This window comes from Rattus norvegicus, chromosome 9 (genome assembly GCF_021556685.1).
Source record: "Rattus norvegicus strain SHRSP/BbbUtx chromosome 9, alternate assembly SHRSP_T2T, whole genome shotgun sequence".
Taxonomy (NCBI): Eukaryota; Metazoa; Chordata; class Mammalia; order Rodentia; family Muridae; genus Rattus; species Rattus norvegicus.
Window position 1 is genome coordinate 8,584,059 of NC_141542.1, and position 15,942 is coordinate 8,600,000.

Here is a 15,942-nt window from a genome sequence, read left to right on the forward strand (position 1 = left end):
AAAGGCAGATTTTATAGCAAAAAGTTGGATTACAGACCACTGATTTTGTGCAATACATGGATGTGTATATCAAAACAATGCCAGCTAACAAGGAGTTCACAGTGAGCAAATATTACCAGGTTATATACAATTGAAGATATATGAGAAGGATATTGGTCTCTAAGAACAGGGAAAACCTTGGGAATTGAAATGTGTGTCACATGCATGTTCTCAGGTGGTAGATGTAGATCCGTGGTCTCTAAGAGATTTGGGTGGTAAGAAAACTCTCTAACCCAATTCAGGGTTGTAAGCAACTCTCCCCAGCAAAAGCATTGATGACTTCTAATGAAGCAGAGAGAAATATCTAGCTTTGAAATAGAGGTTGCCAAATGGTATTCCCAGCGACGCATGAGAGACTGGAGGAAAGGGCCCCCACAGAAATTGATCAATTTGGGGAAAGCTAGTTAGCAGGTAGGCCTTAGAACTTCCCAGTGACATCATCAGTAAGCCCTTCACTGGACAATCTATTGTATCTAAGAGATCCCTAGAATCTTCTGTGATGTCACCAGTGTTGTGGTGACACCAACTGCCTTTGGGATATTCCTTCAGTTCCCTTTGGGTTCACAAGCAGGCATGTTTCGCCAGCTGCTCAAGCTATTTCGCAAGGAAAGTGGAGATCAAGGAGAGACCACACCAAGGCAGAAGGAAGATGACCCCCTCTCTAGTAAAACAGGAAGGAGGAAATCATTCCGGGGAAGGCTTGGTGAGTCCTGGGCAGAGTTGGGGAACATCCTCAAGGAGGTAGGTTTGAGATGTGCCTTCTAAGACTAGGCCTTACAAGCAGGAGCCTTGGGATTTCTCAAAGGCAAACCAAGAGTCAGGAGTTCCTGATCATTAATTTGACAGAGAGCCAAGGATTGGTAAGCCTTCAGCTTCTTTTCTGGAAGCTTTTTAGTTTTGAGTGCCAATGAATGCCAGGATCAGGTACTGTGAGATTTACAATGTGACCATCCATGGTTGGGAGTTGAAGCACTTCATCCTCTAGATTACTGTAGGTTACATAAGTCTCTGATGACAAGAATAAGGAAGGATGCACCCCTAGTCATGAATTGAAATCTCAGACACTTTGGGCTGGAACACACATGATTAGAGCTTGATGTTGCTAAGCATTAAGAACTCCAGGGTTGGTTTTTTTTTGGTTCTTTTTTTCGGAGCTGGGGACCGAACCCAGGGCCTTGCGCTTCCTAGGTAAGCGCTCTACCACTGAGCTAAATCCCCAGCCCCAGAACTCCAGGTTTTAACTGCCCCACGTCTGAAATGAACTGACAATGTCCCAAATCTTTATGTCTGAGGCAGCTTGGGGCAAGGGGCCCTTTAATAGTGAATGAGGCATATGTATGGCAGTGGCAGTTAGGAAGAGGAACACAGTCCAGGTTGAAGATAGCTTTTCTACTCTTTCAGGGATTCACCTAGCCTCCTGATTTTCCATTTCCTCAACCTCCTTTTGGGACTCAGAATGGTTTTGACTCCCATGGGCCATCAAATATGCAAATTCACTTCTGTCTATCTATCTACAGGTTTTGGTAGGAAGGCATCATCCCAAAATGTCATCAGTAAGCAAGAAAAGCAGATACGAAAATTGGAGGAACTGAAATTTGAAATCCAGAAGTGTAAATTCAAGAGGGATGAACTTTCTAAAATCCTGAACCTTTATATCTATGATGATTGGGACTACAGGTAGTCAATATGCCCAGTAACCTGTTGACTGTCTTGTGCTCTCTCTCTGTTAACCCAAGATTTCTTTACATCAAGAGAGTATTTCACCTCTCCTCCCAGATTTAAGGAGCCTTGGCAGGCATTGTTTTGTGAGATAAGCTAGGTGCTGTGTGTTTAGGATCAACCTCTTTTGGACTTGACCCTGTGCTGCTTGGAGTTGCATTGGTTTGGTCAACAGCTGGAAGGACAAGGTCACAGTTGCAGCATCTAAGTGAGTGAATGAAATGCCTGAATGTCATCGTTCTTATACTCTGATATTGTTCATTATACACTGATTCTATGGCACCTCCATGGATATAGTTGGCATTCTAATTGTGTTTATATATGGGTTGGTATGTATGTATGTGAAAGTATTTGTGGGTGTTTTGTTCATGATCAGGGAGTGTGGAAACTTTGATGGGATCTGATGATTTATTTGATGAACAATTTGCAGGTGATGATAGTGTGGAGGCCCACATTTATCAACAGAGCCCTTTGCAGATTCTGTTTAACTTGGTGTTAGATAGTACTCTCCTGAGGGAAGGAAGTGTTATAAATCCTCTGCCCTGTCAAAAGTAGTTATGCCAACTGGGAATTCATGTAACAATAGAAACCAAGGATTGAGTATCCCTGCTTTCAAAACAAGGGAAATGTCATCACAAGGTTCTCTTGGAACAAAGGCTGTGACACAGGCTGGAGGAAATGCCTTACAGAACTAGTCAATGCTTTAATACTCACTCGGCTAACTCTTGAAGGTCAGATCCCTCCAATTGGTACCCTGGCTCTATTGCCTGTGCCCAGGATAAGAAGTTTAATCAGTACGAATAGGACCCAGTTGGAAGAAGCAAGTATGTGGTATATACTGGGTTTAAGTAACTCAGAGACAGTCTGATTTCACATAATCTTCTTTTGCCTGATTTGAACTTTATTTTTGTTTTACTTTTTATTTTTTAACTATCTATGGATGGTTTATTGTGACCTAGAAACAGTTACTTTAGAAATAAATTCTTGGCATTAAAGCGGCAGGTCCCCTGTGGTCCAGACACCGACCGGATCTGAAGGGACCCGATCAAAAGCTCCCTGCACCCAAATCCCATGGGAGGGAGAGTTAAACCTTCAGAGGGGCAGACACAGCTGGGAAGCCAGAAGAGACAACACTCTTCCCACATTTCTGACTCCAGAGGAAAACACCTAACTCCATCTGAGACCCTGGTGCACAGGGGCCCCAGGAAAAGGCGGTGCAGGCCCACCTGGTTGCCGCCCTCCTGGAGAGCTCAAAAGCAGCTCCCCACGAGCAACTTCAGCCACGGGACCACAGGTAAGACCAACTTTTCTGCTCCAAGCGACCTGCCTGGTGGACTCAGGACATAGGCACACAGGAACAGCGAAGACCAGTAGACAGGAAAGACTACACGCCCGAAAGCAGAACACTCTGTTCCCATAACTGGCTGAAAGAAAACAGGAAAACAGGTCTACAGCACTCCTGACACACAGGCCTATAGGACAGTCTAGCCACTGTCAGAAATAGCAGAACAAGGTAACACCAGAGACAACCTGAGGCCAAGAGGCAAGCACAGGAACCCAAGCAACAGAAACCAAGACTATGTGCCATCATTGGAGCCCAATTCTCCCACCAAAGCAAACACTGAATATCCAAACACACCAGAAAAGCAAGATCTAGATTTAAAATCACATTTGATCATGATGATGGAGGACTTCAAGTAAGACATAAAGAGCTCCCTTAGAGAAACGGAGGAAAACATAAATAAACAAGTAGAAGCCTATAGAGAGGAATTAGAAAAATCCCTGAAAGAATTCCAGGAAAACACAATCAAACAGGTGAATGAATTAAAAATGGAAATAGAAGCAATAAAGAAAGCACAAAGGGAGACAACCCTGGATATAGAAAAACCAAAGGAAGAGACAAGGAGCCGTAGATACAAACATCACCAACAGAATACAAGAGATAGAAGAGAGAATCTCAGGAGCAGAAGATTCCATAGAAATCATCGACACAACTATCAAAGATAATGTAAAATGGAAAAAGCTACTGGTCCAAAACATACAGGAAATCCAGGACTCAATGAGAAGATCAAACCTAAGGAAAATAGGTGTAGAAGAGAGTGAAAACTCCCAGCTCAAAGGACCAGTAAATATCTTCAACAAAATCATAGAAGAAAACTTCCCTAACCTAAAGAAGGAGATGTCCATAAACATATAAGAAGCCTACAGAACTCTAAATAGATTGGACCAGAAAAGAAACTCCTCCCGTCACATAATAGTCAAAACACCAAATACACAAAACAAAGAATATTAAAAGCAGTACGGGAAAAAGATCAAGTAACATATAAAGGTAGACCTATCAGAATCACACCAGACTTCTCACCAGAGACTATGAAAGCCAGAGGATCCTGGACAGATGTCATACAGACCCTAAGAGAACACAAATACCAGGCCAGGTTACTTATCCAGCAAAATTTTCAATTAACATAGATGGAGAAACCAAGATATTCCATGACAAAACTAAATTTACACAATATCTTTCTACAAATCCAGCCCTACAAAGATAATAAATGGTAAAGTACAACATAAGGAGGCAAACTACACCCTAGAAAAAGCAAAAAACTAATCATCCTGACAACAAAACAAAGAGAAGAAAAGCACACAAACATAACCTCACATCCAAATACAAATAAAACAGGAAGAAACAATCACTATTCCTTAATATCTCTCAACATCAATGGACTCAACTCCCCAATAAAAAGATATAGATTAACAAACTGGATATGCAACAAGGACCCTGCATTCTGCTGCCTACAGGAAACACACCTCAGAGACAAAGACAGACACTACATCAGAGTGAAAGGCTGGAAAACAATTTTCCAAGCAAATGGTCTGAAGAAGCAAGCTGGGGGAGCCATTCTAATATCAAATGAAATCAATTTTCAATGAAAAGTCATCAAAAAAGATAAGGAAGGACACTTCATATTCATCAAAGGAAAAATCCACCAAGATGAACTCTCAATCTTAAATATCTATGCTCCAAATACAAGGGCCCCTACATACATAAAAGAAACCTTACTAAAGCTCAAAGCACACATTGCACTTCACACAATAATAGTAGTAGATTTCAACACCCCATTCTCATCAATGGACAGATCATGGAAACAGAAATTAAACAGATATAGACAGATTAAACGAAGTCATGAACCAAATGGACTTAACAGATATTTATAGAACATTCTATCCTAAAACAAAAGGATATACTTTCTTCTCAACACCTCATGGTACTTTCTCCAAAATAGACCATATAATTGGTCATAAAACAGGCCTCAGTAGTTACAGAAAGATAGAAATAATCCCATGCATCCTATCAGACCACCACGGGCTAAAGCTGGTCTTCAACAACAATAGGGAAGAACACCCACATATACATGGAAGTTGAACAATGCTCTACTCAATGATAACCTGGTCAAGGAAGAAATAAAGAAAGAAATTAAAGACTTCTTAGAATTTTATGAAAATGAAGGTACAACATACCCAAACTTATGGGACACAATGAAAGCTGTGCTAAGAGGAAAACTCATAGCTCTGAGTGCCTGCAGAAAGAAACAGGAGAGAGCATATATCAGCAACGCGACAGCACACCTAAAAGCTCTAGAACAAAAAGAAGCAAATACACCCAGGAGGAGTAGAAAGCAGGAAATAATCAAACTCAGAGCTGAAATTAACCAAGTAGAAACAAAAAGGACCATATAAAGAATCAACAGAACCAAAAGTTGGTTCTTTGAGAAAATCGACAAGATAGATAAACCCTTAGCCAGACTAAGCAGAGGACACAGAGTGTGTCCAAATTAACAAAATCAGAAATGAAAAGGGAGACGTAACTGCAGAATCAGAGGAAATTCAAAAAAATCATCAGATCCTACTACAAAAGCCCATATTCAACAAAACTTGAAAATCTACAGGAAATGGACAATTTCCTAGACAGATGCCAGGTACTGAAGTTAAACCATTTAAACAACCCCATAACTCCTAAAGAAATAGAAGCAGTCATTAAAGGTCTCCCAACCAAAAAAGAGCCCAGGTCCAGATGGGTTCAGTGCAGAATTCTATCAGACCTTCATAGAAGACCTCATACCAATACTATCCAAACTATTCCACAAAATTGAAACAGATGAGCGCTACCGAATTCCTTCTATGAAGCCACAATTACTCTTATACCTAAACCACACAAAGACCCAACAAAGAAAGAGAACTTCAGACCAATTTCCCTTATGAATATTGACGCAAAAATACTCAATAAAATTCTGGCAAACTAAATCCAAGAGCACATCAAAACAATCATCTACAATGATCAAGTAGGCTTCATCCCAGGCATGCAGGGATGGTTTAATATATGGAAAACCATCAATGTAATCCATTATATAAACAAACTGAAAGATAAAAACCATATGATCAATTCATTAGAGTCTGAGAAAGCATTTGACAAAATTCAACACCCCTTCATGATAAAAGTCCTGGAAAGAATAGGAATTCAAGGCCCATACCTAAACATAGTAAAAGCCATATACAGCAAACCAGTTGCTAACATTAAACTAAATGGAGAGAAACTTGAAGCAATCCCACTAAAATCAGGGACTAGACAAGGCTGCCCACTCTCTCCCTACTTATTCCATATAGTTCTTGAAGTTCTAGCCAGAGCAATCAGACAACAAAAGGAGATCAAAGGGATACAGATTGGAAAAGAAGTCAAAATATCACTATTTGCAGATGATATGATATTATGTTTAAGTGATCCCGAAAGTTCCACCAGAGAACTACTAAACCTGATAAACAACTTCAGCAAAGTGGTTGGGTATAAAATTAACTCAAATAAATCAATAGCCTTCCTCTACACAAAAGAGAAACAAGACGAGAAAGAAAATAATGAAACAACACCCTTCATAATAATCCCAAATAATATAAAATACCTCGGTGTGACTTTAACCAAGCAAGTAAAAGATTTGTACAATAAGAACTTCAAGACACTGAAGAAAGAAATTGAAGAAGACCTCAGAAGATGGAAAAATCTCCCATGCTCATGGATTGGTAGGATTAATATAGTAAAAATGGCCATTTTATCAAAAGTGATCTACAGATTCAATGCAATCCCCATCAAAATACCAATCCAATTCTTCAGAGAGTTGGACAGAACAATTTGAAAATTCATCTGGAATAACAAAAAACCCAGGATAGCTTAAACTGTCCTCAACAATAAAAAGACTTCCGGGGGAATCACTATCCCTGAACTCAAGCAGTATTACAGAGCAATAGTGATAAAAACTGTATGGTGTTGGTACAGAGACAGACAGATAGACCAGTGGAATAGAATTGAAGACCCAGAAAGGAACCCACACACCTATGGTCACTTGATTTTTGACAAAGGACCCAAAACCATCCAATGGGAAGAAGATAGCATTTTCATCAATTGGTGCTGGTTCAACTGGAGGTCAACATGTAGAAGAATGCAGATCGATCCATGCTTATCACCCTGTACAAAGCTTAAGTCCAAGTGGATCAAGGACCTCCACATCAAACCAGATACACTCAAACTAATAGAAAAAAAGTGGGGAAGCATCTTGACCACATGGGCACTGGAGAAAGTTTCCTGAACAAAACATCAATGGCTTATGCTCTAAGATCAAGAATCGACAAATGGGATCTCATAAAACTGCAAAGCTTCTGTAAGGCAAAGGACACTGTGGTTAGGACAAACGACAACCAACAGATTGGGAAAAGATCTTTACCAATCCTACAACAGATAGAGGCCGTATATCCAAAATATACAAAAAACTCACAAAGTTAGACTGCAGGGAGACAAATAACCCTATTAAAAAATGGAGTTCAGAGCTAAACAAAGAATTCACAGCTGAACAATGCCAAATGGCTGAGGAACACCTACAGAAATGTTCAACATCTTTAGTCATAAGGGAAATGCAAATCAAAACAACCCTGAGATTTCACCTCACACCAGTCAGAATGGCTAAGATCAAAAACTCAGGTGACAGCAAATGCTGGCGAGGATGTGGAGAAAGAGGAACACTCCTCCATTGTTGGTGGGATTGCAGACTGGTACAATCATTCTGGAAATCAGTCTGGAGGTTCCTCAGAAAATTGGACATTGAACTACCTGAGGACCCAGCTATACCTCTCTTGGGCATATACCCCAAAGATGCTCCAACATAAAACAAAGACACATGCTCCACTATGTTCATAGCAGCCTTATTTATAATAGCCAGAAGCTGGAAAGAACCCAGATGCCCTTCAACAGAGGAATGGATACAGAAAATGTGGTACATCTACACAATGGAATATTACTCAGCTATCAAAAAGAATGACTTTATGAAATTCATAGGCAAATGAATGGAACTGGAAAATATCATCCTGAGTGAGGTAACCCAATCACAGAAAAACTGCACTCATTGATAAGTGGATATTAGCCCAAATGCTCGAATTACCCTAGATGCACAGAACACATGAAACTCAAGAAGGATGATCAAAATCTGAATGCTTTACTCCTTCTTTAAAAGGGCAACAAGACTACCCTTGGGAGGGAATAGGAAGGCAAAGATTAAAACAGAGGCTGAAGGAACACCAATTCAGAGCCTGCCCCACATGTGGCCCATACATAAACAGCCACCCAATTAGACAAGATGGATGAAGCAAAGAAGTGCAGACCGACAGGAGCCGGATGTAGATCGCTCCTGAGAGACACAGCCAGAATACAGCAAATACAGAGGCGAATGCCAGCAGCAAACCACTGAACTGAGAATAGGACCCCCGTTGAAGGAATCAGAGAAAGGACTGGAAGAGCTTGAAGGGGCTTGAGACCCCATATGTACAACAATGCCAAGCAACCAGAGCTTCCAGGGACTAAGCCACTACCTAAAGACTATACATGGACTGACCCTGGACTCTGACCTCATAGGTAGCAATGAATATCCTAGTAAGAGCACCAGTGCAAGGGGAAGCCCTGGGTCCTGCCAAGACTGAACCTCCAGTGAATGTGATTGTTGGGAGGGCGGTAATGGGGGGAGGATGGGGAGGGGAACACCCATCGAGAAGGGGAGGGGGAGGGATTAGGGGGATGTTGGCCTGGAAACCAGGAAGGGGAATAACAATCGTAATGTAAATAAGAAATACTCAAGTTAATAAAGATGAAAAAGAAAAAAAAAAAGAAATTCTTGTCTCTTGTTATTCCCAATCAGGAAACCTCCAGGCTCTGTCTACTCATATACACAGAGTCTTTGTAGAAACATATCTATCTCCCAAGCCTTTTAAGGAGTCCTTATTTCAAATTAGATATTTGCTTATTTTCATAGAAATATTTCATGTGGAAGAATCATGGTTGGAGTCTCACTGTTGGGTTTTTGCTCTGGTCTGTGAGTTTACCACATTCTTCCCTCACACCCATAAATTAAATTTGAATTTTTTATTGGGTTTTTTATTTACATTTCATGTAATTCTGAAATCATGAGTTCAGATGGTTATTTGTTCCTTGGGCCATGTCCCAACACAGGTTGGATGTCGAATTGCCAATACTTCAATCCAAACATGAGAGGAGAATGATGGCTATGCAAATGATGACCAACTCAATAAGTGATGCCATGGAGAAGTACAAGGAGCTCATACAAGTGAACAGTTCCTACCGGTGACTCGCTGACAGAGATGAAAACCCAGCACTAGGCAGGGAATGCTTCTGTCCTGTATGACTTTGAACCAAAGACAGGGCTCTGGTTCCGTAGTGTCTGACTCTTAATAAGAAGCCTGCCTCCTGACAACGGTCTTAGATTTGTAGCTCTTGGACTCAGTTGTCCTACATGTGAAGGGTGTAGAAGACCCTCCAATTGTTATTTTCCCCATTAAGGATCCTCTAGTTAGAATGTTTTGTACCATGATGGGAATATCAATCAACTCTGAACCTGTAGGACTCTTGACAGGAGATTTAAAGATCTGTGATGCATGAGGAACACATGGAAAGATTGTATAGCTATTGGTTCTTCAACTACCCCTCAGAGGGGATTTCCCCACTCCACAAAGATGGTTTTAGCATACCATATAAGCACCCATATGGACCATCTCTTCTTCCTTGATTTATATAAACCGTCTTAGTGTAGGATTTTCGGAAGTACTTTGATTCATGTGGAATGTGGATTCTGGATTTGACCTCCTCTAATTGGTGCTAACTTGTATAGTGTGGCTCTATTCTGGGGATGTCTAGGGGTGAGGACCCTTGAAGGGATAATTGGACTTGCAAGAGTGACAGGCAATTAGAAGCTGGCTAGGATTTACCATTTTTTGTTTGTGGTTCAGCATCAGGCATTCCCAGCTCCTGTGTGAACAAGCTCAATTGAAGAACAAAATACAGATTTTGCTGAATGAGAAGAGAGAACTGCTGGTGGAGCAGACTGAACTGCCAGCATCCTCTGTGGAGGCAAAGAGGCTCTGTGAAGAGGCCGGAATGAACATCTGTGACCCCAGAGCCAAGCAACAGCAGGTAGGGTTAGGCCTCAGGGTCAGGTTGTCCTCATGCCTTACCATAAACATAGACAATCCAATGTAACTGTCTATTGACTGATCCATGTACTGTCCTAGGTCTCAACCAAGTGTTCATTTATGTGATGGATTACAAGGCTTTCTGTGGAGATAGCCCTTTTTCAAGAAACAGCATGTTTGGAAAGCAAATGCTCCTGCTCTTCGAGAATCTGCAGTTTATTAAGGGAGATAGGTTGATCACACATCACAGTACTACATGCCATTATGTGTGGAGGGTGCTATGTGGGAGCCCCTCTTTAGACTAGAACAGGGCTTTGAGGGATGAAGCAAAAGCCTGGAGCTCATTTTCTTTACAAGGATCGTGTGAGATTCCATGAAGTACGTAGTTTGCAAGGAGAGCCTGGTGGAAATGCCGAAGAAATGGTTCTCATTGGCATCTTTTGTTGGCTTTTGTTTTTTCTACCCAATTGTCCCTGTATATCAAGATGGTGTCTTCATGCTTCATAGATCTTGGTTAACTGACAGAGCCTGAGTAGCAGCATGTCAGTCCTGTTTTCTTTGAATGCTGCTGAAGAGTTCATATCTGGATCTTACAGTCTGAAGCTGGTTAGAAAGGCAGGGATGTGAAAATGTGTTCTCAAAAGCTGAGGATTGCAAAAGAGATTTTAGACTTCAAGAACAAAGTTATCCATATATACACCCCATTCTCACCAAGAAGACTACATTGTTGTGGTGACCTGTAATTTGTGAGTATGACGGGAGGCCAGTTAATCACATCTGATTTTGTCCGATCATTCTCTAACTTAGTCCTTTGAGCCTAGGTCTCTCAACAAACATGGAGCTTCCTGTTCTGTGCTGGCCAGCAGTCTTTGCATCACCGGTCCAGTTCCAGGTGGAGCCCCCTCTCATTTGTCTCAACACATTCTTAAACCATTCAGTTATTTTAAAAATAAGGATTAGATTTCTTCACTTTACCTGGACAGAGGTATCCCCCGGGAAGATTCTGGTTTGTCTTATTGGCTTCAGCATGATCTTGCATGGAATCCTAGAGTGCATCCCTCTGCTGACATTGCTTTGCTGACTATATCATGGGCACGGCATTCTTTCAGGATAGATTCCCTCTCAATATTGTACACAGTGCTGCATTTCAGAAAAGTCACTGTATATTATTTATTTAGCCTCCTTCTGACTGACATTGAGGTTGTTTTAATATCACATGAACTCTAATGTGATGAAAAGTTCCTGGGAACTGACCATGAGTCACTGTCTCCTCTGATGCTTCCAAGGTCGTCTATGAAGGAAACAGGGTAGTTTTAGTGAGGGGCCTATGATGAGTCAGCATAGAGCCTGATGGAGTCTTTTCCTAGAAATCTCTCTCTTGGGAATTTGATGTTGTATTGTTTAGGCTATCTGTGCAGAACATGTAACTTATTTGTAGGACCATCAAGTATCTGCATAGAAAGGTTTCCGGAAGTGGAAATGAGTACAGGCCAGGGCAGCACAGCCTGCTTGAGTCTAAGAGACTTGTACACAGCATTGTTCCCACTAATTCCTCACTCAACAGGAAATGTGCTGCATAAGAGCAAAGTTTTCATTTGTGCATGTGAGTGTGTGTGTGTATATGTGTATGTGTGTGTGTGTGTGTCTGTGTGTGTGTGTGTGTGTGTGTGTGTGTGTGTGTGTGTACCAGCTCTGTCTGAGCATGTTTATGCTCATGCTGTTTGTTTTTCTAATGTTGGGTGATTTTGCAAGTCTTTGTGGTATGCGTGTTTGTATGTGCAAGTGAGTGTGTGTTTGTGCAGAAATGCACCTGTGTTTGCCTCTATTTCCGAGTACTGACAACAGCACTGCTAGTGTTCACTTTGCATCCATGCAGCATCAAATACAGCACCCCAATCGTTTGGCATACAATGGAGCTCTTCCATGGATTATGAGATAATCCATGCAAGCATTCACTTACTTACTCAAAATATCTGTGACAAAATCACATTATGGGCAGAAAAAATTGTTGATTTTGATCCTGGGTATGGAGATTTCCTATGATTCTAGCTTTGGGCATGAAGTCAGTCAGGCTATGGTAAAGAGAGTTCCGATTAGAAGAAGCTGTACACTTTGGGGAAAGTCTGAAACAGTGAACAAGAGTCTAGTCCACCACCAACATATGATCCTTTGCTGGAAACAAGACTGCTCTACAACCTTGGGAACTTGCTAAACCAGATGAGCTAATAGGACAAGAACCCTAATTCTACGTTGGTTTATGAGAGGACAGAACATCACTGACTGAGCTGTCTGTAGGCTATGGCCACTGTGTACATATCCCACTCAACATTTGTTTTTATGCCTCCAGAGTATCCTGGGGAATCATTATATTAAGGATTAACTGGGAAAGTAAACACTTCACTTTGATGTACTATGTTTATATTGTGTGAACACACATGTCTTGTGTGTTTGGGAGTGTGTATTATTGTTTCTGTGTGTCTCTGTGTGTGTTTGTGTGTGCACACATTCATGCATACCTGATTTGACAGTACAATCTTCCAATGACCAGAATTAGGAAGGATTATAGGAAAGAATGCAAGACACTCTGAAGGAGAAAGAATTCATCACCCAGTAAAATGACTTCTGAGAAACAATGTAGAAGCATGCTGAGATCAGGTAGGAACAGAGGTTGGCAGAAGCCATTTAGATATCCTGTCCCTGTATAAATATCCTTTTTGGGTGAATGACCACCCACATGGATTTCAGCATCAGGCAGCTAAGGAGCTACTCAGAGTATTGTTCTAGTACAGTTCCTGTGAATTTTGCCCATGAAACAATATATATGATCCTCTGGATTTCTTGGTATTTTCTACTCCTTTCTTCCTGTGATCTCTCCGGAAAGATCTGAGGACATTTTCTCTTCTGTCCTCTCACAAATTGCCTTACACTAGCCATAGACTTACAGGGCTGCTGTTCTGTTTCTACATCACAATCACCTTTAATGTCCATGTGTATGCTGGGAAGATTTGCATGGAGCACATTCTCAGTGATTACAGGATCTATGCAATTCCCATGGATTTGATGTGAGATGGCTTCTCTGTGTATTTGCAGGTACAGCGGTTAAAATGGAACCTAGGCAGGTTCCTTCACTGCAAACATAATCAGAACTTTCACCTCAATTCTGGGCATGTTCTCCAGAAGGCATCCACATGGTATTCTAGGTTACTCATACCTCTTTTGGACTCAGATTCAGACATAGCTACAAGGTTATTATTCAATGTAATATACTGGATGAGTAAAAAATATGCTCATTTTTCTTTTTCTTTTAATTCCAGTACAGTGTGTAGTTCACAGTTCAATTTCTAGCAGTTTTTAAAAGCTGAGATATAAATCCAAGTCCCATACTCTATGACACTTGGTGATGCAGGGACTGACCTCAGCTGACAGGTCATGCTGGATTGTCCAACTGAACAGAGCTGATGTAAGAGGGAGAGCTGAATTGACAACCACTCACTAAACCTTTTTTCCTTCACTCTGCTAGGTCTGAAATTCTCCAGCAGAAACTCAAACATGACACAGACCAGGACAAGACCTCCCTTGGAGAGAAGTGCTACAGGAGGAGAACTAAGTGTGCACAGCAAATACACCACTATTGAATCTCACCTGTAATGTCCATAGCAATTGTGGACTGCATTTTCCTCCTTTAGTTTGATTTCTTTGGATTGAATAGGCCGTACTTTCATCTCTCTTCTCCCCATCAAGAGTGCACATTTGGAGGGACTCAGAGAAGTGTTGATGCACATCAGTCAAGAGCTGCTGGTCATCCAGAAACACTGTGCATTTGTAAATTTGTACTTGTCCTGATGGGTCATCCAGAAGTGTTTCCTAGAGATCAGTCCACAACATTGGAAAGACTTTGAGTCACAGACTGTCATATATTTTATACTCAGTAGTGGACAACCTTGTCCTTCATACCCCACTCCAACAAAAGAGAACTCCTTACATTCCTCTTGAAAAGATTATTCCCATCAGTAACTGCTTTTCTATTATTTTTCCAAAGTCAGCCATAGTCTATCAGTCTGTTCTGTAAAATGAGCAGCAAAAGAATGCTGAGCACAATTCCTCTGTTTAGATTTTGATTTCAGTTTTGATTATTTTGGTTATTTGATTTTCCTTCTATTCATTTGAAGTTTTGTTTTTTATTTGTTCTTGTTTTTTTCTTGCAATTGATTTGCTATTTTGATAAGGATATAGACTTTATATATTGACTACCTGCATCTGGTTACTATCAAGTAAATTGGATGTATTCTGGTGAATAAAAGAGTAATCTCAAACTATTCACTCTTAACGATCTTCTTTATTGAGGTGTGGTGTCACCATCTGAAGTCCCACAGCTATCAGGTAGGGATGGGTCTCTGCATTCTCATGGGGCCTGGGCATCATAATTACTTCCCAGTCAGACTGAGATTCAAAGGCAGTTATACTTACACTGTAGACTGTGTTTCATCTCTGTGAACTCCAAGTTCATCATAAAAATTTACCCATGGCGTATACTTGTTGTCAAATGTTTAGCTACCCCTAAATTATACTTTTCTGTGAATGAGAGTTTTGAACAAATTAATCGATTATACATCAAATTTTCTATAATATCTCCCAGGAAATAAAAGCATGGTATAAGGGAGATTAAAGCAATCAGGAAGCCTCCACCCCAATCCTGTGGTGGAGAGTGCTGAACACCCAGAAGTGTGAACAATCCTGAGACCACAGGACAGAAAGCCACTCCTGCCCACCTCTGCCCACATCCCTGGCCCTGGAAACTGCATATTGCTTCTGGACCCAGGAATATAGGAGCAGTCAGTGGCAGGAACCAGCGGGGTCCAGCCCATGCCCTGAACTGAACTGAACAGGTCACACAGGTCCCTGCACCTAAATCCCTTTGGGGAGAGAGCTGGACCCTCAGAAGTGGAGGCTCTCCCAAGAACTCAGAGGAGTCTACTCTCTCCTCACATACCCGACCCAAGAGGAAATTGCCTAGTGCCATATGTGCCCTCGGGACACAGGGACCTAAGAGCAATCAGGGTCAGGGTCATGACCCTTGGGCTTTCTACCATGGAACAGAATAAAAGCCAGTCGCCAGGAGCGCCTACACACCTGAGAGCAGAGCTCTCTTGTTCCCAAATTTGGCTGAAAGAAAACATGTCTACAGGCGTGGTGACACACAGACCTACAGGAGGGCCAAGCCACTGTCAGAGACATCATGACACTTGCCTCTCGCCATCAGGTTGACTCTGGCATTAGCTTGTCTTGCTGTCCCTGACAGTGGCTTAACCCTCTTATGGCCCTGGGTGTCAGCACTCCCGTAGACATGTTCTCTTTCAGCCTTATCTGGGAACAGAGAGCGGTTCTGTCACCTGAAGCTTCCAGTCAAGTTGCTTGGCACAGAAGAGTTGGTCAGACCTCTGCTCTCAGGTTTGTAGGCGATCCTGGTGACTGGATTTCAGCTCTCTGTGCAGGCAGAAACCTGAAGGGCCCTGCCCCTGACTACTGCCAGGTCCCTGTGCTCAGAGGGAGGGCACAGACGTCACTAGGCAATTTCCTCTTGGGTCAGGAATGTGGGCAGAAAGTAGTTGTCTCCTGTGAGTTCTCAGGATTGTCTGCACTTCTGAGGGTACAGCTCTAGTCCCACCCACC

At 41.7% G+C, this 15,942-nt stretch overlaps 1 protein-coding gene across 2 annotated transcripts; it reads left to right on the forward strand.

The window, feature by feature from the left end:
* Positions 1-549: 549 nt before the first annotated feature.
* Positions 550-14,585, forward strand: Spetex2el9 (Spetex-2E protein like 9). 2 transcript variants are annotated; one of them, NM_001447442.1, is given in 5 exon segments: positions 550-742; positions 1,557-1,716; positions 9,296-9,427; positions 10,090-10,273; positions 13,793-14,585. In NM_001447442.1, coding segments are annotated over 5 exon segments (612 nt in total). In that variant the 5' UTR covers positions 550-612; the 3' UTR covers positions 13,799-14,585.
* The last annotated feature ends 1,357 nt before the right edge of the window (positions 14,586-15,942 follow it).